The sequence below is a fragment of the Oryctolagus cuniculus genome, chromosome 6 (genome assembly GCF_964237555.1).
Source record: "Oryctolagus cuniculus chromosome 6, mOryCun1.1, whole genome shotgun sequence".
Classification (NCBI taxonomy): Eukaryota; Metazoa; Chordata; class Mammalia; order Lagomorpha; family Leporidae; genus Oryctolagus; species Oryctolagus cuniculus.
In genome coordinates, this window is record NC_091437.1 from 111,988,095 (window position 1) to 112,011,019 (window position 22,925).

The 22,925-nt window shown below is 37.5% G+C and overlaps 1 protein-coding gene across 2 annotated transcripts in view; it reads right to left on the reverse strand.

Annotated features, from left to right (window-relative positions):
* The window catches only part of CNGB3 (cyclic nucleotide gated channel subunit beta 3), a 171,681-nt gene that overhangs the window by 100,106 nt on the left and 48,650 nt on the right, over nt 1-22,925 (reverse strand). For both annotated transcript variants that reach the window (XM_002710676.5, XM_051844602.2), the window contains exon 4: nt 601-755. In XM_002710676.5, coding sequence (XP_002710722.3) covers nt 601-755 — 155 coding nt within the window. The remainder of the gene's footprint in view (nt 1-600; nt 756-22,925) is intronic.

Here is a 22,925-nt window from a genome sequence, read left to right on the forward strand (position 1 = left end):
AGCCACTTTTGTATTCTATTTTATTATAATTTTTTCCATAAACATCTTTAGGTAATTGCTAGAAATTTGAATGGCCCTTCCCCTTATATAATGAGTTTGCTGGTGTCCTTTGCCCTGTTGAATATTCAGATAGACTTTCTATATTTTTATAATATATATTTTGGGTATTCTTAGGTAATAGTTACAGTGAATGTTGCTGTAGCAGATATGGTGGGTGGCCCATGCTTATACCCTGGTCCTGGGGGTCACCCTCTCCCTGAGTCTCTGTACGAGTGTTTTCTTGGGCCAGTTTGCCTGAAGTGCTGGGGAGTTAGTAGCATTTCCCAGCAGAAACCAGCTTCCTTCTCTTTGTTGGGATATTTCTCAGGCGTGTTCCACACAGCTTTTCATCTAGATAAGCCCCGGGCGCCACACCAGTTAGCCTCTTCTTAATACATTTTCATTGCCACGACACTCTCTTGTTTCTGAATTACTCTCAAAATAAGCTATAAACCACTGTGTCACAGCCTGCTTCTGAGGGACCCAAATGAAAACATTTGCAAAACACATGTCCCCCCAATAACTTTATTCTTTGTAGTACTTTGAGAGCACAATGCTTACCAGTCTGTGGGCTGGCTTCAGGTGAGGATAGATCTCCCTCAATTAACTTCCTCTTGTAGAGAGCTGTCCTTTGACGCATTCTGCTCACCAAGTTGTGTAGTTGGGCATCAGCATACTCATTGATAACAGGGACTCCAGGTAGTTTGCATTTTGGGCTGATTGAAATGAGAGGAAAAAATGGTGATGGAGATGGGCTCATGAGATTAACCTTGGAACTGAATAAATTGTAGATTCCATTTAAGAGAATCTTCACATGAAGCCCTATTCTCTTCCTGACCCACCAACATATCCCATCTACAACTGTTTATAGATTCCTATACTGGTGGTGCATTTTCTCTTTTCTCTTTTTTATTATCATATTACATTTTAAAAATCTCTTTCAATGGCCAATGCTCCTGTCATAGCATTACTCAGGTATGTCACTCTAAGTAAGGCATTTACAAACTTGTTTAATAATGGAGAAGACTGAGTTGCAGTGGAAGAAAATCTGATACATCTCAAAAAATACAGAAGGTAGACACTAGGTCTATAAAATCAGAACAGCATGATTTTTCTAATTATGAATTACCATCATAGATATCATTTAACTGATTTCTTCTTAAAATCTTAGTATGTGTAGCAGATTATTTATCAAGCAATTGTTGAGTTTCTAGTTCATGTACTAAAAAGACAAAGATGAATTTGAGATGGGCCCTATCAATGTTCATAGTTTAGAGTGGAAACAAGGATGTAAATAAATAGCTGACTATAAATGATATGTACAAAATACTATGCTCACACTAACCTTAGGGATGTCAGGAAGGGGTTTTTCAGGGGAATTTCCTTAACTCTAGAGAATTGGCAGAGAAATCACAGACCAGCCTTCTAGGCCTTGAGAACAATATATTCATGGGCATGAAAGAACATAACACATTCATCAAGTATTTTGGTGTGGTTGGAACAGACTGTGTGTGTGTGTGGAGAGAGCCAAAGTCATGGTGATTGTGCCTAGAAAGGAAAGGTGAATGCAGCCAGTGTATGTCTATTCCTAGGTGGCCTGTTTAGGAGTATAGACATTAAGCTGTAGCCAAAGAGCTGATACGGAGTATCAAACAAATGAGAAGAATGAGCACATAGGTTTTTATTTTGGAGAAGTAGCAATAATGAGAGGATGGGTTGAAGAAGGACAGCATGAAAGTGTGGACACAGGGAAAGAAGTTGCTTGAAAAGGTTACAACTAATGAGAGGAAAGAAAAGAGATTTAGAGGCAGAATGCAAAAGGTTTGGTGAATTTTCTGAAGGTTTGTATGATTCAAATACGGAATTAAGAATGACTCAGACTTCTAGTACAAAAGATGAGATTCATGAAGATAAAATTCATATAAACAGAAATTGAGACAGCAGATGCTTGTATGTACTGGGTACCTCAAAAAATGAGATTGTTTTTATGTGTGTTTTCAATTAAAGGTGTTTGTTGGAATTTATGTGGTTGGACCTTACATGTGATAACTCAAAAAAGTTCAGAAATACAGTTCTGGTGACATTATCTTTGTTGTCAAGGTCAGAAACTATATCTTTATCTTCCACAAGACTTAGGACAAAGTAGATTTTAAAATAAATCCTTAATAAATAAGCTTGCTACTTCTTACCTTTGTTTGATCTTATTCGCTTAAAAAAATCTATAAAATGAGAAATTGAGGGTTGGTGAAACTTTAACTATTAAGTCAGGTATTCAAATTGTCAAAAATGTCTAAATTCAAGTCCTAAAACATAAAGAGACTATTTCTTATTTTCCACAGTTTTCTGTTAGTCCCAGTTGACCATACAGTTTCCACTTAATTATACCAGTTTTTATTGTGCACACCTATCTATGGTTAAAAATTTGGAAAACCTATTAGAATGCATATCAGTATTTCAAATACCTATCTATGTTTTAACTACCATATACTTTTTTTACTACCATATATTTTTATTTTTGTGTTATCTGGAGCTTAAATATACTATTCTATTTTGTCTTCTTTTTTCCCCACCTTTTTTTTCCTAGGGTAATCCTTTATCTTCTTATCATCTGCCTAAATTCATGCAGAAGCTATTAATGTATTTTCCTTTGGATAGTTTTATATCTGATTATAAAAAGGCAAATAGAAATAAACAAACATGGGGCTGGCATTGTGGCACAGTAGGGTAAGCCTCCATCTGTAGTCCTCATTGCTCCACTTTCAATTTAGCTCCCTGCATCTGCACCTGGGGTGTGGAAGAGGGGAATTGGGTAGTAGAGGATGGCCCACGTGCTTAGGTCCCTGCTGTCCACGTGGACATACAAATGGAGTTCCTGGCTCCTGGCATTGGCCTGACCTTGTCCTGGTTGTTGTGGCCATTTGGGGAGTGAGCTAGAGGTTGGAGATCTCTCTCTCTCTCTCTCTCTCTGTCTCTCTAACTCTGCCTTTCACATAAATAAAATTTAAAAACAAAATAACAACAAGAAAAAATAAACATTTAATGAAATAAGCAAAAAAATTGAATGAGGATAAAAGGGAGAATCAGTACATACTCCTTAAATAACTGCTTTGTTTGAGCTGTATTTGATATTTCTAGAACATACTACTAATGGTGACTTTTTACAGAATTATTCCCCATAATTCAATTATGAAAGTTTTGGTAAATAGTAAAATATTTTACAAATTTTGATGAACTGAAGCAGGTATTTATTTATTTATTTATTTTTTAAAAGATTTATTTATTTATTTGAAAGTCAGAGTTACACAGAGAGAGGAGAGATAGAGAGAGAGGTCTTCCATCCGATAGTTCACTCTCTAATTGGCTAGGGTGTTGACCCTCTGTGCTACAGCGCTGGCCCCTGAAGCAGGTATTTAGCATGGAAGATACTGTTTGGGATGATGCTTTCTATATTATAGCTCAGTTCAAGTCCTGGCTTCTCTCCAGATTCCAGCTTCCCACTAATGTACACCTTGGTAGGCAGCAGGTGATGGCTCAAGTGCTTGGATCCCTGTTACCCATGTGAGAGACCCAGATTGAGGTCCAAGCTCCTGATTTTAGCTTGTTCCAGCTGTGGCAAGGAGAGTGAAGCAACAAAATGGGAGAGCTCCCTCTTTGTCTCTGATGCTTTTTCTCTCTTTGTCTCTTTGCCTTTCAAATAAATAAAAAAGATTCGTTAAAAAAATTTTGATAAACAAACTTAAAAGGATATCTTATTTGGTCATCACTAAGAAATAAGATTTCTAAACATACAGAGAAATTCATTTAAAGAAATGCTGATTGGGGCCGATGTTGTGGCTTAGCAGGTTAAGTCTCCACCTGCAACACTGGCATCCCATATGGGTGCCAGTTCCAGACCCAGCTGTTCCGCTTCCAATGTAGCTCCCTGATAATGTGCCTGGGAAAACAGAGGAAGATGGTCCAAATGCTTGGGACCCTGCTACCCACATGGGAAACCCAGAAGAAACTCCAGGCTCCTGGCTTCAGCCTGGCCAACCTCCAGCCACTGTGGCCAATGGGAAGTGAACCAGCTGATGGCAGATCTGTCTCTCTCTCTCTCTCTGTATCTCCTCCTGTCTCTGTAACTCTGCCTTTCATATATATATATATATAAAATTTTTAAGAAAGAAATGTTGATGGCAAAGAATATCATTATTGTAGTATTTCAGTTCTTTAAATTCAGCGATATAGGCAAAAATAAAATCATGTAATCAACAATAGACCCTTTGTTTGAATTTGTAGAGGTTTTTATCCTTTAGAGCAATGCATCACAGTAAGATTGTGGGTAAGAAACAGGCTTTCTCTATTTGTAAAGTGGAAAAAGGCCACTGAGAAAAGAGAAAGAAAAGAAAAACTTGTGGTTAACAGGTATAACAGGAATATCACTTTTATGAAGGAGCACATACATAAGATGTCGATGTTGAAATTGGATCTTTTTAAAACAAGCTGTGTTTTATCAGAACTCACTCTTGGAAAGTTTTTAGGTACACCCAGGGATATAAGTTCTCTGCTGAAGATTGCTATTCAGTGCAACATGAAAGGACAACTCGTTTTGATGGGGATGATAAATTGGATGGGTGGTTAGGAATGAGTTCACAAAGGAAGTGATATTTGAGTTGGACCTTCAAGCATAATTGACACCTTGACTGACTGTGCAAAGGCTGAGTATTCAAGGTATCCGGAACAGCCTGGGAAAAGGTGGTTAGTTGCTGCCCTGTGGAGTACAGTGAAGGCTTAAACATATTAACAAAGGATGCCAAATCATCTGTAATTTGTTTTGGAAGGTCAGTTGACGTTGTTGGAAAACAGAGCAGAACCTAATCAGAAGACGGCCATGATGCACTACGATTTAGAGAAATAATTGAAACGAGAAAGCAGAGAACTGGTTATGTTAAGGAGGAAGTGTGATTAAAGAAAGGAGAGAGTGGAGTTAGAATATGTGAGTTAATGTAACAGAATGGAATTGCAAGTTTGGTCAGTATATTACATTGATAGTAAACTCCTATAATTTATGACTATCAGAGCTTCAGAATATGACCTATTTAGAAAAAGGGTCACTATATATAGACTGATGGCTTATGATGGTTAGATTTAATGAGTTTTTGACTTTATGATAGTGTGAAGGTGATATACGGTCAGTAGAAACTGTACTTTGAATTTTGAATTTGGATCTTTGTCCCTGGCTAAAATCCATTATTTACCTTACTCTCTGGTGGTGCTGGGCAGTGGTAGTGAGCTACAGCTCCCAGTCTACCACGCAATCATGAGGGTAGAGAATCCATACTCTCCAGGGTACTGCAGCACTGAACTTTGATGGTTGAGAGATTAAGTGTATTAAATTCATTTTTCATTTGTGTTATTTTCAAACTATCGTGGGTTTTTTGGGAATAACCCTATCGTAAGTTGAAGAGAATTTGTATTTAAATTGAGTTCAAACTGGAGCAAGGTCAGCTTTAATCCAATGATTGGAGTCCGTATAGGAAGGCCACAGAAAGAAAGAAAAGACACATGCAGAGAGAATATCATATGACAACAGAAGCAGAGATTGGAGCAATGCACCTACAAGCCAAGAATTGCTAAGGATTGCTGGCACCAGAAGCTAGAAGAAAAGCATGGACAGATACTCCTTCGGTGCTTTCAGAAGGGCCAAAGTCACTGACTCCTTGATTTTGGGTTTGTAGCCTTCAGAACTGTGAGCATAAATTTCTGGTATTTTAAGCCACCCAGCTTTTGTGACAATTTTTTATGGCAGCCCTAGGAAACTAATAAAACCCATAGTAATGTGGATAATTGTGATATCACATTGTCAACTCAGATGGAATTTTAAGAGCAACATAAAGACTTTCAGTTCAGTATATGTTAAACTTGAGGTGTAAATTTAGAATCAAGGTCTTTAAAAATACATTCAATAGAGCAGGAAGTTGAGAATTTGGGTCTGGAAATCAGAAGGGAGGGCAGAGCTGGAGATGCTGCAGTAGGGATCACTTGTCTGGAGGAAACGGTGGGAGTTAAATAGGCGATGAGAGGACTTGTGAGAGGCTGCGAAGAACAAGAAAAGATTGGAGGACACAACCTTGGAATTTGCTGACATTTAAGAGTAGCATAAGAAAAAGAACTGTGAAGTAGCAATTAGAGAGGTAGGTCTCAGAAAGAAAAATGTCACAAAAATCAGAAAGTTAGTGTTTGAAAAAGGAGGTCAGTGGTGTCTCATGTTGAGTAGAATGAGAGCTGGAGGAGGACTTTAATTTTAGCAGGTGTGATCTCATTGATAATCTTTAGGAAAATTGGTTAGGGATATGTGTAAGTCATCAAATTTTGTCATTTTTCTCCCCATTTACCTAAAGTATTTTGTAAAAAAATTCATAGAATCTGCCTTTGTTCTATAAATAATATTTTGAATTTTTGATTACTTTACAAGCTCATTTAAAAGTAATATTTATTTCCTCTAATAAAATATTGAATAAACTTTTTCTTTTATAAACTTTGCTAGATTCCTCTTAATTCTTAATTAAGGGTTAATTAATTTTTCAGTGAGAACTCATTTTTCGAAAATATCCATTGGCTAAAGTCCTCTTAATCCTGCTATTTCTATCATACAGAATAATAAATAGCCAGGAATTAGGCAAGGAATGTTACATGCTAATTTGGGAAGAAGTCTTGGGAGGGAGGGGAGCAGCAGCTCTTTTTTCCTGGGCCACGTTTAAGCAATAATTAATGAGCTGCCCTCAGATGTTACATTTGAAGAAAAGAAACCTGCTTTGAATAAAAGGACATTTTTGAGAAATATACTTCTGAATAAAAAATAATTAAAAATAGCACCAAATCCTGTTTTTTTATTGAAGTATCTGGCAGTCTGCCATAAAGACCACAAATGTTAGGCAAGTTTGGTCAGTGCAATTAGAACTCAATCAAGTCTCCCTTCATTCTCGTCTCACATTCACCCCTAGATATTAAAAGATTTTGAGTTGTTTATCACATCTCACTTGTGCATATGGTATTGTTTGTACCCATTAGTTTGTACATATGGTAATGTACATATGGATACTATGATGCAGAATTTCCTAACCTAAATTCTGTTTGATGTGTTTGGAACACGCTACGATTCATCTGTACTCCGAAGCGTGCTTCTCCACCCCTTGTCAGTGGCCTCCTCTCCAGAGATGTTCTTCTGTTAATCTGAAAGTGCTGGAGGTTGGTCTCTGATGTTTATTTTTGTTAGTGAATCACACTCTAGTGGGGCGTAAATGTTGTGGCAACTAACCCTGCTAAAAGCTGGGCAGCTATTTTAAGGATGGAGTGACAAAAATATTTTTGAAAGTAGTACCACATTGTGAGTTTGCATCTGTAGGATCCATATGTACACATAGACACACACTAATACACATAACGAATAGTCACTGTATCTTAACCAATTGAGAATGAATAAACATACCAATGCAAACATAACTAATACAACTAATGTAAACAGAGCTAATACGCTTCATTGTGATAAACGTTTTTATACTTTCTAATCCTTTTGGGTATTTTTAAGAAAGATTTATTTATTTATTTATTTAGAAGTCAGAGTTATGGAGAGAAGGATAGACATGGAGAGAGATCTTTCATCTGCTAGCTCACTCCCCAGATGGCTGTAATGGGCCAGGCTGAAACCAGAAGCCTGGGGTTTCGTCCAGATTTCCCATGTGGGTAGCAGGGGCCTAAACACTTGGGCCATCTGCTGCTACTTTTCCCAGGCCATCAGCAGGGATCTGGATCAGCACTGGAGCAACTGGATTCGATTTGGCACCTGTGTAGCCGCCACAATGCCAGCCCCTTGGCTATTATTTTGGAGTAAGTAAGTAATTAGTAGGGTGACTATGTTTTGACCATTTATCCTATATAGCAGCTCCAAAGAATCAAAGGATGTGTTCATAGTGTTTCTGAAAATTGATGTCTTGGGGGAAGTTCTGAGGTGTATTTGAACAGCTCATTCACTGTCTCCAGATATTTATTGTGCACTTACTTTGCATCAGGAAAGATGATTGCTTTTGTATTCACTCTGAAGATTCTTCAGTTAATATTACCTCTCTTTTTTTTTTTTTTTTTTTTTTTTTTTTTTTTTTTTTTGACAGGCAGAGTGGACAGTGAGAGAGAGACACAGACAGAAAGGTCTTCCTTTGCCGTTGGTTCACCCTCCAATGGCCGCCGCTGCAGCCGGCGCACCGCGCTGATCCGATGGCAGGAGCCAGGATCCAGGTGCTTTTCCTGGTCTCCCATCGGGTGCAGGGCCCAAGCACCTGGGCCATCCTCCACTGCACTCCCTGGCCATAGCAGAGAGCTGGCCTGGAAGAGGGGCAACCGGGACAGAATCCGGCGCCCTGACCGGGACTAGAACCCGGTGTGCCGGCGCCGCAAGGTGGAGGATTAGCCTATTGAGCCACGGCGCCGGCTAATATTACCTCTCTTTCATCTTACATACATCTTTTTTTTTTTGACAGGCAGAGTGGACAGTGAGAGAGAGAGAGAGAGAGAGAGAGAAAGGTCTTCCTTTTGCCGTTGGTTCATTCTCCAATGGCCGCCGTGGCCGGCACACTGCGGCCGGCGCATCGCGCTGATCCGAAGCCAGGAGCCAGGTGCTTCTCCTGGTCTCCCATGGGGTGCAGGGCCCAAGGACTTGGGCCATCCTCCACTGCACTCCCAGGCCACAGCAGAGAGCTGGCCTGGAAGAGGGGCAACCAGGACAGAATCCGGCACCCTGACCAGGACTAGAACCCGGTGTGCCGGCGCTGCTAGGCAGAGGATTAGCCTAGTGAGCCGTGGTGCCGGCCCATACATCTTATTTATCCTTACTTTTAAGTTTTTAAAGATAAATTTATGTTTTATTCATTTATTTAAAAATGTCCTAATAAAATGTGTAATGAACTGAATTGGGTTTCCCTTAAATTTAAATGTTGAAGCTCTAACCGCCAATATCGGACTTTATCTGGGATAGGACTCTTAGCGAGGTTATAAAGATTAAATGGCATCATAAGAATGGGGGCGTATTCCAATAGGATGGCATCCTTTATGAGAAGAGAGACACCAGAGAGCTCTTCCTCTTTGCACATACACAGAGAAAGGATGATATGAAAACTTAGCAACAAGGCAGTCATCCACAAGCCAGCAATAGAGGAAGGACCGAAAACCAATGTATTGTTTAAACCACTTAGTTGTATTTTGTTATACCAGATGAATATGGAATATACACATGTTGAAGAAAAAAGGGTAAAATTACTTTAGGAAGTGGATGGAAATTTAGGTCAAGATAATAGTTTTAATGTTACCAATCCCTAGAAATGACAGGTAAGATGTTTTTAAAAATATAAGATGCTGGAAAATAAGACATTGGTCCCAGTAAAACAGGAAATTTGAGAAGTTTCTGAAAGATAAAACATATGGGTTCATTGTTAACTCATTTAATTCTCTCAAAAAATGAGGTATTCAAAAGAATGTTGTTATGAATGAAGAAAATCGCTCCCCAAACATTCACAAGAAATGCTTCTTGCAAATTGAGAGTGTTCTGGAAATTCTTTACCCTTGGAGAGAGTGGATATAAAGGCTCAGAAGGCCTGTAGCCCACCACTAGGGCAATTCTGTGGGAACCACATTTGGAGGAGGGAAGTAGGCTGTGCTTTTTCCCTTTACACCTGCTCAGAGCGATGGAAGCAGAAGAAAGTGCCTCCAGGCATTGAGAGGATATTTGGACTGGAGAAAGGAGCTGTGTCACAGGTGATGGCAAAAATATCAGAAGGAATGGGAGCCTGTATGGCCAGACTATATGAGTCAAAAATTACCAAGCAATTGCACAAAATCAATACCATCAGTAGCATGAAGGAAAACAAAGAGAAAAAAAAACCACAAGGAAAGAGAACTAACAAAATAAAATAATAATGTCAAAAATATTAATATCTTCAAAGAGATGAGAATAATTTTATATTAATTGTGATAGATTATTGTGAAAGACAAAGACTTGGAAATAAAAAGTTTGATTATTTAAAAGACAAAAGTAAAACAATAATAAAATAATAGATAAAATAAAAAAAAACAATAATAAAACCAAAAAAATTGATAGGGGATTAGCTACAATACACATCTAAAGAGAGAGTGAGCAGAAGAATTCTCTCAGAATGTAGCACCAAAGGATGACATGTGCAAGGAAATGTGTGAAAGGATGGATGTTAAGACAGGTAAGAAGGGCGTGGAAGAGAGATCTAAAAGCTCTAAAACTTGTATAAGTTCTCAACAGAGAGAATAGAGGAGCAGGAGAAGATAAATTGGTCAAAAAAACTGCTAGAATCAAAGATGTCCCAGACTCTAAGGGCAAGTGACACGAGTAAGGAAAAACTCTAATCAAGCAACTCCGTCATAAATTCCTGAACACTCAAAAAGAAACAGCCTAAGTGCTTCCAGAAGTGGAAGAAAAACAACTCTATAAATTGAAAAAAAAAAAAACAACAACATTAAATTGGTATCAGATTTCTCATTACCAACACTGGATACCAGAAGCTAACCAACTTGAATCTCAAAATTCTGAGAGAAAACAAAGTTTCCTTGAATTTCAAGCTGCCAAACCCTCTGTAAGATCATCTATTTGCTTTGATCAGGGAAACTTTACCTTCCAAGCAGAATTCTCCTTTGCTTAGCAAGGAGCAGATTCAGTTTTTGTGTCTGCTACTAAGTATCTCTTTGGATACTAGGAATTTAACAGGCAGAAGATTTAAAAGAGGGAGAAGCAAATGAAGGAGTTGAGTTTTTGTTGGTGAAGAGACTGGAGCTCTGGAAAAAGCTGTATTGAGAATGCTACTTTTAGTCTAGAGGCCAAAAACTTAGTCTATACATGCACACACACACACAAATGAGTAGAAAAAAACTGGGGAAATCTATGTAAGACTGGTGGATTATCAATGTCAATATACTGGCTGTAATTGTGTACTGTAGTTTTCAAGGTCTTACTATTGGGGGAGATTAGGTAAAGGGTGTTTGGGATCTTTCTGTTTTATTTATTATAAATATGTATAAATCTGTGATTATCCCCAAATTAAATATTTGATTTTAAAAAATGGCATTATTAACATGATGGCAAGTATTTGCCTAGTTAGTTCTAACTATATAATTTATAACCTAACTTATAACTTTGCTACTCCAAGAGTGGTCCACCGACATCTAACATTAGCATCCTCTGAGAATTTGTTGGAAATGCAGAGTATTAAGCCCTACTCCAGACATATTAATTAGAATCCACTTTTTAACAAATTTCTCATATAATTTGTATGCAGATTAAAATTTGATAAGCATTGTTTCCTAAGAGTATTTCTACCAGTTTAACTCTGTAGAGTGTTGGCAGTGTCTTCACATTTTTCTAAGATTCTGTACCTGTTCTCTCTTCTTGAGGAAGGTTACAAAGTCCTATTTTTCTGGAGTGCCAGCTGTGTTAATCTGACACAATACTCACAAAATTTAGTGAATTGGGCTTTACAATATCCTTTTCAGATGAACTAACTGATACCCAATTCATGAAAAGCCATGAATGCAAATAGGTGACAGAAGACTATATACAAGTGATAACAACAATAGAAGAGAAAGATAAAAATAATGAGGAGCCAATATTTGTAGATATTTAAAAAGAGGGAAGAGATGTATAATTTGGGACATGCTCAGGCTGACTTGCCCCAAGTGGTGGAGTTGGAAGCATACCAGGGGATTCCAATTCAATCCCATCGAGGTGGCATGTACCAATGCCATCTCACTGTTCCAGGTGATCAATTTCAGTTCAAAGTTGGTCATGGTGGAGGGACTGGGAGTCAAAGGGAGCACATAGACAAGTCTAGTACCTGCTAACGCTAACTGATGGAGTAAATAAAGGGGAGAGTGATCCAACATGGGAAGTGAGATACTCAGCAGACTCATAGAATGGCAGATGTCCTAAATAGCACTCTGGCCTCAGAATCAGCCCTAAAGGCATTCGGATCTGGCTGAAAAGCCCATGAGAGTATTTCAGGCATGGAAAGCCAAGACACTCTGGCAAAAGATCTCTGCGAGTGAGATCCCAGTGGAAAGAACAGGTCTTCAAAGAAGGAGGTACCTTTCTCTGAAGGGAGGAGAGAACCTCCACTTTGACTATGACCTTGTCTAAACAAGATAAGAATCGGAGAACTCAGAGGGCTTCCATAGCCTTGGAAACTCATAACTGGAGCATAGGGAGATTACTGATGCCATAGACAGGAGTGTCAATTGGTAAAGTCAACAACAGGAGTCACTGTGCACTTACTCCTCATGTAAGATCTCTATCCTTAATGTGCTGTACATTGAGATTTAATGCTATAACGAGTACTCAAACAATATATTTCACTTTGTGTTTCTATGGGGGTGCAAACTGTTGAAATCCTTACTTAATGCATACTAAACTGATCCTCTGTAAAAAAAAAAAAAAAGAAAAGAAATTATCAATTCCCAACTTGACTCTCACCGGGATTAAACATGACAATAGGTCTGCTCTGATTTCATCATCATTTAAAAAAAAATCATCTATTATTTTTCACTTTATGTTTCTGTGTGAGAGCAAACTGTTGAAATCCATACTTGATGTATACTAAGCTGATCTTCTGTATATTAAGATAATCGAAAATGAATCTTGATGTGAATGGAAGGGGAGAGGGAGTGGGAAAGGGGAGGGTTGTGGGTGGGAAGGACGGTATGGGGGGGGGAAGCCATTGTAATCCATAAGTTGTACTTTGGAAATTTATATTCATTAAATAAAAGTTAAAAAAAAATAAAAAAAAATAAAAGGTGAGTTTTTTAAAAGATTTATTCATTTATTTGAAAGGCAAAGTTACAGAGAGACCAATGCAGATACAGAGAAGGATTCTCCGTCTGCTGGTTTACTCCCCAAACAGTTGCAATGACTGGGGCTGGGCCAAGCTGAAGTTGAAGCCAGGAGTTTCTTATAGGTCTCCCTCATAGGTGCAGGGTCCCAAGCATTTGGGTTACTTTCTGCTGCTTTCCCAGGCACATTAGCAGGAAGCTGGATCAGAAGTGAAATAGCTAGGACTCGAACCAGTAGCTGTATGGCATACCTGTGTACCCACTATGGCTTAACCTGCTGCGCCACAGCACTGGTCCCAAAAGCTGAGTATTTTGATCTTAAGAAGACAACCTTGGGCTGAGTGGTATGGGGTAGGGTGTTAAGCTGCCACTTGAGACATCTGCATCCTGTATCCAAATGCATACTCTGCTTCAAATCCAGCTTCCTGCTAATGTGCCTGGAAAGGTGGTGGATGATGATTCAAGTACTTGGGCATTGTTTCCTAAGAGTAGTTCCACCAGTTTAACTCTGTAGAGTGTTTGCAGTGTCCTTAAATTTTTCTAAGATTCTGTACCTGTTCTCTCTTCTTGGGGAAGGTTACAAAGTCCCATCTATCCACCTGGTAGACCAGGATGGAATTCCTGGCTCCTGTCTGGCCTATCCCTGACTGTTGCGGGCATTTGGGGAACGGATCAGTTGAAGGAATATCTCTCTCTCCCTCTCTCTCTTTCCCTTTCATAGAAATAAATGAATCTTTGAAAAAAAAAAAAAAAACAGGCCAAACTAGTCTTGTAAAGAGTATCTTCTCTTAAAAATTGAGAACCCAGGTTTGGCATTGGTGTGCAATGGGTTAAGCTACCATTTGGGTGCTGGCCCAAGTCCCAGTTTGAGTCCTCATTTCTCTGCCTCTCATTTACTTCCTGTTAATGTGTCTGGGAAGGCAGCAGAAGATGGCTTAGTACACAGGCCCCTGCACCTATGTGGGAGACCTGGATGGAGTTCCAACCTCCTGGATTAGGCCTGGTCCAGACCTGGATGCTGCAGCCAGTTGGGGAGTGAACCAGCAGATAGAAAATCTCTTTCTCGCGCTCTCCCTCTTTTTTCTGTCCTTCTGGCTTTCATATATCTATCTATCTATCTATCTATCTAGATATAGATATATATCTTTAAAAATGTGAGAACCTTCAGAGTATATGGTATACAATTAAATGAGAATATAAGAAGTCTTCAAAAAGTTGATGGAAAATGTGAATTTCATGAAAAATTTATGTATGATTTCAAAATCATTTTACACCAGATTAAAGTTATCTTTAATTTCACCTTCCATGAACTTTTTGAAACACTCTTGTGTGACTATTGGTTTCCTATTTTAGTCATGTGTTTTGGAAGTCAAATTTATTTATATTTAAACTGAATGACATTAAAACTTAATTTGCTTATATAGAAGGGAATGCTAATCATTTACAGAGGAGAATAAGATGATAAACTATGAAAAACACTTGAGTCTTCAAGTAGAAAACCAGGAACACTGTGTGGTCTATAACACAAATTTCTAAGACTTCTCAGAGAGGCAGGGCAGCCTCCTGATGAACATTGACATCGTGTTTTACAGTTCGTTATTTGCCTTGCCCTGTGAAATAATTTGTGTAGTGTGTCACACACTGTATTATCCTGAGTATTCAATTTGAATACCCTAGTTTCTTCAGGGCATAACAACACAGAGCTGTGAAACTTATTCATAAATCATATGGGCATGGTTGAGGGAGCCCAGCATTTGATCTCTTTGTAGTCAGTACAGATCTTGGATCTTGGATATACATCACAGACTTGTATGTAAATCAGGGATATTGATAGTTATATAAATTTGCATTTGCAACTTGCTTCCTCCCTGAGAATGTGAGAGAATCATTCTATTGGCCACATGCCAACTGCAGAAGCCATGTACAAGAGATTATATCTGTAAACTATTGTGGGCAGCCTATGGATCTGGTCTTTTTAATTTGATATTTGAGAAGAAGAAGCGATTGCCATCAAAACTGCATCTGAATCCTTTTGGAAACTGAAATTTATGTTTGGCTCTTTAGCAATAATATGAAAATGAGATATTCTGCGATTGATAAGAAGCTCAGATTATTTTGGTTCCTGTCATGCCACCTATAATAATAGTTCTTAAATTTCTTACTCAATGATAACATATTTGTCATAAAAGCTTTAAGTGTGCATCTGATGATCTTGGAGGCTAATGTTAGATCACAGTATCAGAGCTGGAGTTAAATATTTTTGTTGTTATATCCATGAACAATAGATAATTTTATTTGCTTTTGTGCAGGGGAAATTTTGGTTTTCTAGTACCAGAAATTTATGTAATTTTCATCTGTTAAAGAAAAAGAATGGAAAATTATGCATTCTAATTTCAACACAGGATCTTCAGTGAGGGACTCTGCAATTTAAGATGTATTAGTTTCACAGTAAAGCGTTAAAGATGTGTTTAAAACTGTTCAATGTTTTAAAATGCACCAACCAGAAGTAGCACGTCATATCAAATAGGATAGCTATAACTTGAAAAAAGGAGAAATAAGTGTTGATAAGATTATGGAGAAATTAGAACCCCTGCATGTCTTTATACTGTGTTGAAACATAAGGTGCTTCTGTTGCTGTGGAAAATAGTTTTGCAATTTGTCAGAATGGTAACCATAGGAATATTTTAAGACCCTGCATTTCCACTGTTAGGTATGTACCCCAACAAATGGAAAACAGATATTTACAGAAGTACCTGCACATGTATGATCATCATAGTACATTGTCATAATAACCAAAGTGTGGAAAGTACCCAAATGTCTGTCAATGGATAAATGAACAAACAGGTGATCATATATACACACAATGATATGCTACTATTCAGTCTCAAATAGGATGGAGTACAGATATAGGTTATACTAAAGATGAACCCTGAAAACCTGCTAGGTGAAAGAAGCCAGACAGAAAAATTCACATATTAGATGATTCCATTTATATGAAGTATCCAGAATAGATCAGTTCATAGAAACAGACTGTACATTTGGAGAATTCCAGGAGCTAAAAGGAGGAGAGAAAGGACAGAAACTATCTAATGCATCATTTTTTTTTTTAGAGTGATAGAAACACTTTAGAAGTAGATAAAGGCGATAGTTGCCAAACATTGTGAATGTACTGAATGCTATAAAAATGGTTTGTTTTATGTTGTATGAATTTTCTTTTTTTTTTTTAACATTTATTTTACTCATTTGAAAGGCAGAGTTAACAGAAAAGAGAGGGAGAGACAGTAAAATCTTCCATCTGCTGGTTCATTCTGCAAATGGCTACAACAGCCAGGGATGGAACAGACGAAAGCCAGGAGTCAGGAACTCCATCCTGGTTTCCCATGTGGGTGCAGGGGCCCAAGAATTTGTGACATTTTCTGCTGCTTTCCCAGGTGCATTAGCAGATAGCTGGTTTGGAAGTAGAGCAGCTGGGTCTCAAACTGGTGCCCATATAGGATAACGGCATTTCAGGCAGTGGCTTTACTCACTGTGCCACAGCACTGACCCCTGAATTTTCTTTCTTTTCTTTTTTGGAAGTGCACTTTTTTTTTAAACTTTTGTTTAATGAATATAAATTTCCAAAGTACAGCTTATGGATTACAATGGCAACCCTCCCCTTTCTAAAAATTCACCACCATTCATTCACTTGGCAAACATTTGTTAATATATTAGGTCTTTGAACAGGAGCTGGAGGTATCGAGGCAGAAGATCTTGTCCCAAAGGAGCATAGTTTCCTGTAGGACAGCTTGCATTACAAAGTGCTGTGTAAATTCCAAGGAGAAGTAATCCAGTAAAATAGAGTATTAATATTAAATAGTTATCTGAATATACCAATGAGGTATCTCACATTATTTGTTTATAAATAAGCAAAACCAGAATTGTGTGACATTCACAATGAATGGTAAGAAGAGAATTTTCAGAAATCCTTCAAAAGCACAGGGGACTGAGGTTATTGAGGGTTTAGGTAACAGAGGATACTAGAGTGCATACAGGAATGGAGATGTGAATGAATTTGGATCTCATGGGAGCTAAAGAGAGGCCTTAGTAGGGAAATGTTTTTGGTGGTATTTTTCTTTTCATTCTCTTTCAGTTAGTATTAGCAGACATTAGTCTTGTTTATGTGATCCCTTTGACTCAATCCTATCATTATGATCATTTTTGAACTGAAACTGATCACTTTGACTAGTGAGATGGCATTGGTACATGCCACCTTGATGGGATTGAATCTTTTCATTTTCTTCACTGGGAAGGTTTTCAAGAAAGTTATTTTGAAACTGTTTACATATTTGTTTTATTTGAGAGAGAGAGTGAGTGATCTTCAGTCAACTGATTCTCTCCATAATTAGCTACAACATCCAGGTCTTGGTCAGGACAAAAGCCGGGGCCAAGAACTCCATCCTGGTCCACCCTTGGATATCAGGGGCCCAAGGACTTGGGTCATCCTTCACTGGCTTCCATGCAGATTAACAAGAAGCTGGTGTAGAAGAAGGGCAACCAGGATCCAACCAGCACTCCACTTTGGGATGCTGACATTTTAAATAGAGGCTTAATTTGCTGTGCCATAATGCTGACCCCGACTGGGAAGATATTCCTCACGAGCTGAAAGTAAATTATGTATAACTTTTGCACATTAATCCTCAATTTGTGGTCAGAAGCTACCTGGCACAAATCTAAACTGCTTTCCATAAAATGGAAAAAATTATCTGAAGACAGTCCCTCTCATCATGAGCCTTATTTTCCAGGACACCAGTGGGTGCCTTTCTCTGGAAGTTCTCCATTTTCTGAGTTCCTTTTTAGAAGTGATGTCCAGAAGCAAGCAGAACACTGCCCATAGGTCTTAGTTATCACCAGTAAGAGTAGTACTCTAAATTCTGTGATTATGCTCTTATTGTTATATTTTGTTTTAGATAAGTTAAATCCCAATGTTGGCTCATGTGGATTCACTTTCCTCAAGCAAGTTTCCAGGTCTTTCTAGGGAGTCTTCTCCTGCATCTACAGCTAAGCAACTGAATATTTTAAACCTCCATTTAAAACCCTACTTATTACTTGGAAAAATTCAAACAATATTCAGTGGTACTTTGTGACTACCAAAGGTTTTTGCTATTTTTGTCTCATTTGAATCATACAACAACCCCTGAATGAGGCTGCTCAAATGTGATTATCTTTCTAATCAAGGAAGCTGAGTTTCTAGCAGATAAAGAGATTTTTCCTAGTCTACAAGGACATTAAGTGGAAGAGGAATGAATAGAATCAAGTTCTATTTCTAATCAGTTTCATTTGTTTCCATCTATTATTCCAATCTATTTTTTTCTTTATGTCCTATCACAAATAAGCTATTGTATCCTATTTGGTTTCATTTGTGTAGATTTTAGACTCAGGTCACCTATGACTTTATACTAGTAACTGACAAAAATATTGAGCTGCACAATATAAAATAGAGTCTGTAGTTATATCATTAGAGATTAGGTTAACATTGGATCTTTTATTAAAATTCAGTAGGTACATTTGTTCAGCTACCTACGAATTCACAGAACACACTTCTCCACTGTGTTTGAGATGATACATAAGAGATTTTCAACTTCTTTTCTAAAATGAGGTTAATAAGCTTGTTTTTAGCAAAATTAATTTGTCACATCAGAGACCACAATTTTGTCTTCCAAGTGCTCAAAACTCATGTTTAACAATTCATCCTAGTGTTTAGCCAGGAATCAACATAATGTGTGATCTATAATTTTCAGATTCTACATCATATCTCTAGTTGAAAATTAGTTCATTGCTACGGGGCCATCAAAGAAGAAGGTACCTTTCTCTGAAGGGAGGAGAGAACTTCCACTTTGACCATGGCCTTGTCTAAAAATTATCAGAGTCAGTGAACCCAGGGGGTTTCCATAGCCTTGGCTACTCATGCTAGAGCCTTTGGAGATTACTGACGCCATAAACAAGAGTGCAAATTGTTAAGTCAACAACAGGAGTCACTGTGTACTTACTTCTCATGTGGGATCTGTCTTTAGTGTGTTGTCCAATGTGAAGTAATGCTATAACTAGTACTGAAACAGTATTTTACACTTTGTGTTTCTGTGTGGGTGCAAACTGATGAAATCTTTACTTAATATACACTAAATCGATCTTTTGTATATAAAAATAATTGAAAATGAATCTTGATGTGAATGGAATGGGAGAGGGAACGGGAGATGGGAGGGGTGTGAGTGGGAGGGAAATTATGGGGGGGGGGAAGCCATTGTAATCCATTAACTGTACTTTGGAAATTTATATTTACTAAATAAAAAATAAATTAAAAAATAGTAAAAAAAAAGAAAATTAGTTCATTGCTAATTATAAAACTGTAGATTCAGATAATTTATAAATAAAGGTTATTTAGAATTTTATTGGTAACCAAATATAAACATCACTTTACTCAGGACACAACAATGTTTTTGTATCTATCTGTGTGTGAATACTATCATGATTTAGTAGTAATCATTCCCTTTAATGAATGGAATTGAGAACATATTTCATGCTTGTATTTGATGGAGAATATCCTTTTCTTGGGATGTGAGTTCTTTTTCCATTCCTCACCAGCATTTGTCCCACATTATTTGATTAGATTTAAAATTTCATTATGGGGAGAAACCTGATACTGCACAATTAGAATTAGATACAACTTGGTTTTGGGGAATGAGGCATATAATTTGTTAAGAAATAAGCTACTGAGATCGTCCTACTCCCTGAAGCGGGTTTAGGTGTTGGTCTGGGAGGAGCGGGCCATGGTTGGTGGGAAGGGGAAGAATGTTAAGTAGAAGCAGTCACAAGAAGTTGAGATTTTCAATGTGGGGAACATGAAAGGGTAGAAAGTTAGCTTGAAAAGCAGTAAAAGGGTAAAGTCAAAGATCTCTGTGGACCTTGATGATAAATTCTGATACTTAACAAAGTTTCACCCTGGTTAACTTTATACTTTCTGATGAAAGTAATTTGTTAGTGAAAAAAATGTTTTCCTTTTCTTACTTCTTTTCCTCCCTTAAAATTTCTCATTCTGTACTCTTCTACTGGTCCCCTCCTACCCCTGTTTATTATGAGTTTTAGTATTATGAACTCCTTAAAGGGAGAAAGCAAATCTGAGACCCCTCATCTATTTGGGCATGAAATGTACTTTCCAACGTGCTGATTTATTTGCGTCAGCTAATAACAGATTCTTTACAGTTAGTGATCAATGACAAGGGTGGTGATTATTTGTGTATCTTTCCATTTTGAAGGGTTGTGAAGTGGAATGCTTGTACAATTTGATTTTTTTCCTGAAGGTGTGTGTTTCTAGTTCCTGACAATTTGAGCATCTTTTCCTACTCGATGGATCGCACCTTACTGACATGTTTGAAATTATTACAGAATTTTAACATCATCTCCACTATGATATTACTGTAATGATTAGAAACTTCAAGAAAAATGAATTGATCCTAGTTTTTCAAATAAGCAACAGAATTAAGACTCCTGGGTGTCAATATATTGTGCATGAGTACTGTGTTCAATGAACCATTCATTAATACTCGAGCAAATAATTTCCTGACATCCACAACAGTCAGTAAATAGAAAAACCACTGAAAGCTTTCCAGTCCTTCATTCTTTGAAAACCGCAGTTAGTTTGGCTAGAAGTTGAATTTCCAGTTTCCAATCTCATTGTGCTAGATCCCTTTTCCTGAATATTTGGGATAGTCAAGAACTTTGAACAATGCTGGCAATTTTTCAGTCTCAGTTGGTGGTGAATCCTTTAATCTTTCTTCTCAGCTCTCTAACAAGAGAGTCAGTTGGAGCCAAAAATATAGTTAATCTTCTTTACTACTTCATCTCCCCCCTGCCCCAGCCTTCCCAGTCTTTCCTTTCCCTCCCATCCCACCATCTCTCAATATTCCTCCTTCCTCCTTCATCCCTTCCATCTTCTTCTCTTCTTCCTTCCCTTCCTCCTTCCCTTCTTCCTTTCTATCCTTTCTCTTTTTCTGTTTTAATCCAAGTTAAGTCAAATGATATTGTAAGACTGCCATAAAATTTTAATGTATTCAATTTCTTATTTAAGTAATACAAAGATCTCTAAATACTCTATATTTTTAAATGTAACTGCAAAACTGGAAGACTAAGCATTTCAAAATTGATTTGTACAGAATCTGAGCAACATACTATGAGAAGCAATATTTTTACAGATTTATTTCATTTTACACATCCAAAGCTCTTTTCTTTCATGTTTGTCAGTGAGTAAGAGCTTTAAGGCATTTATGTAGCATGTTAGAAATTAGAAGTATATTACCTGCCATTCTAAAAAACTTACATACTCAGCACCTTTTAATTACCATTACAGAATGTTCATTAATGACCATTTTCAGTGTGTCTTATTTAAATGGCAGTTGTAGTAAAATTTCTAGAAAATTCTTTTAGAATAAGTCTTCCCTCATTTTCTACTTATCAAATTTCTGTCAAATTAATTTTAATGGGATTAAATTATTTAAATTCTAACTCCTTTTGTCCTCCACCTCCAACACCTGCAATACTCTCAGGTTATGCTATAAACCACAGCTAGTGGCTCTGAGGAGGATGGGTTGGTAGACTAGAGGGAAGAAGTGTTTTTGGAAAATTTTCAATACTGATTATTAGCTTCTGGATAATTGTCATGTTAAATATAGTTTGAAATATAAATAAAATTACAAATGTTGATTCTTAACTCCACTAACATTACTGCTTCCCCAGCCAAAAATGAATGCTTAATTTTTATATTTTGTTAATATATGCAAATGGAATTTATATTTTATATTTTAGTAGTTATAAGCTCATAACTATCCAAACTGAAATTTTTATGCATAGTATTCATTCCTTCTTCTTTTTATTTTTTTGAAAGGCAGAGTTAGACAGAGAGAGAGAGAGAGACAGAGAGAAAGGTCTTCCTTTTGCCGTTGGTTCACCACCCAAATGGCCACTATGGCCGGCACGCTGCGCCGATCCAAAGCCAGGAGCCAGGTGCTTTCTCCTGGTCTCCCATGGGGTGCAGGGCCCAAGCACTTGGGCCATCCTCCACTGCACTCCCGGGCCACAGCAGAGAGCTGGGCTGGAAGAGGAGTAACTGGGACCGAACCAGCACCCCAACTGCAACTAGAACCCTGGGGTGCCAGCGCCGACCCATTCCTTCTTCTAACTCCAGATGTTTTTGACGGTAGAGAAATCTCTTTGGCTAGCAGAAGGATAGAGTATAGAACTTCAATTTCTAAGTCTAAAGAAGCAAAACATGTCATTATTGGTAATTTTATGGAATTCACAGAATTTAATTTCTTTTAATGTTGAAGTATTTCCTGAAATATATTAATTTTTTGTGCCAAAATAAACTTATGTTTTAAAAAAGTATATTTTTAAAAAAATTTATTTTATGTTTACTGTTGAAATGAAATGGACACTCTGAGAAACAGTGATTTGATCAGCCCTTGTCCTGACTGCTGATGAACAACTTAATACTTTATCACTTTTAGTATTTTTTTTTGTCCTACTTAATACTATTGGTTGAACTCTGTAATTAACACACATATTTTTAAATTTTATTTAATGAATATAATTTCCAAAGTACAGTTTATGGATTACAATGGCTTGCCCCCCATAACCTCCCTCTCACCTGCAACCCTCCCATCTCCTGCTCCCTCTCCCATTCCATTCACATCAAGATTCATTTTCAATTCTCTTTATATACAGCAGATCAGTTTAGTATATATTAAGTAAAGATTTCAACAGTTTGCACCCACACAGAAACACAAGTGAAAAATACTGTTTCAGTACTAGTTATAGCATTAAATCACAATGTACAGCATAGTAAGGACAGATATCCTACATGGGGAGTAAATGCACAGTGACTCCTGTTGTTGACTTAACAAATTGACACTCTTGTTTATGGCATCAGTAATCCCCCTAGGCTCTTGTCATGAGTTGCCAAGGCTATGGAAGCCTTTTGA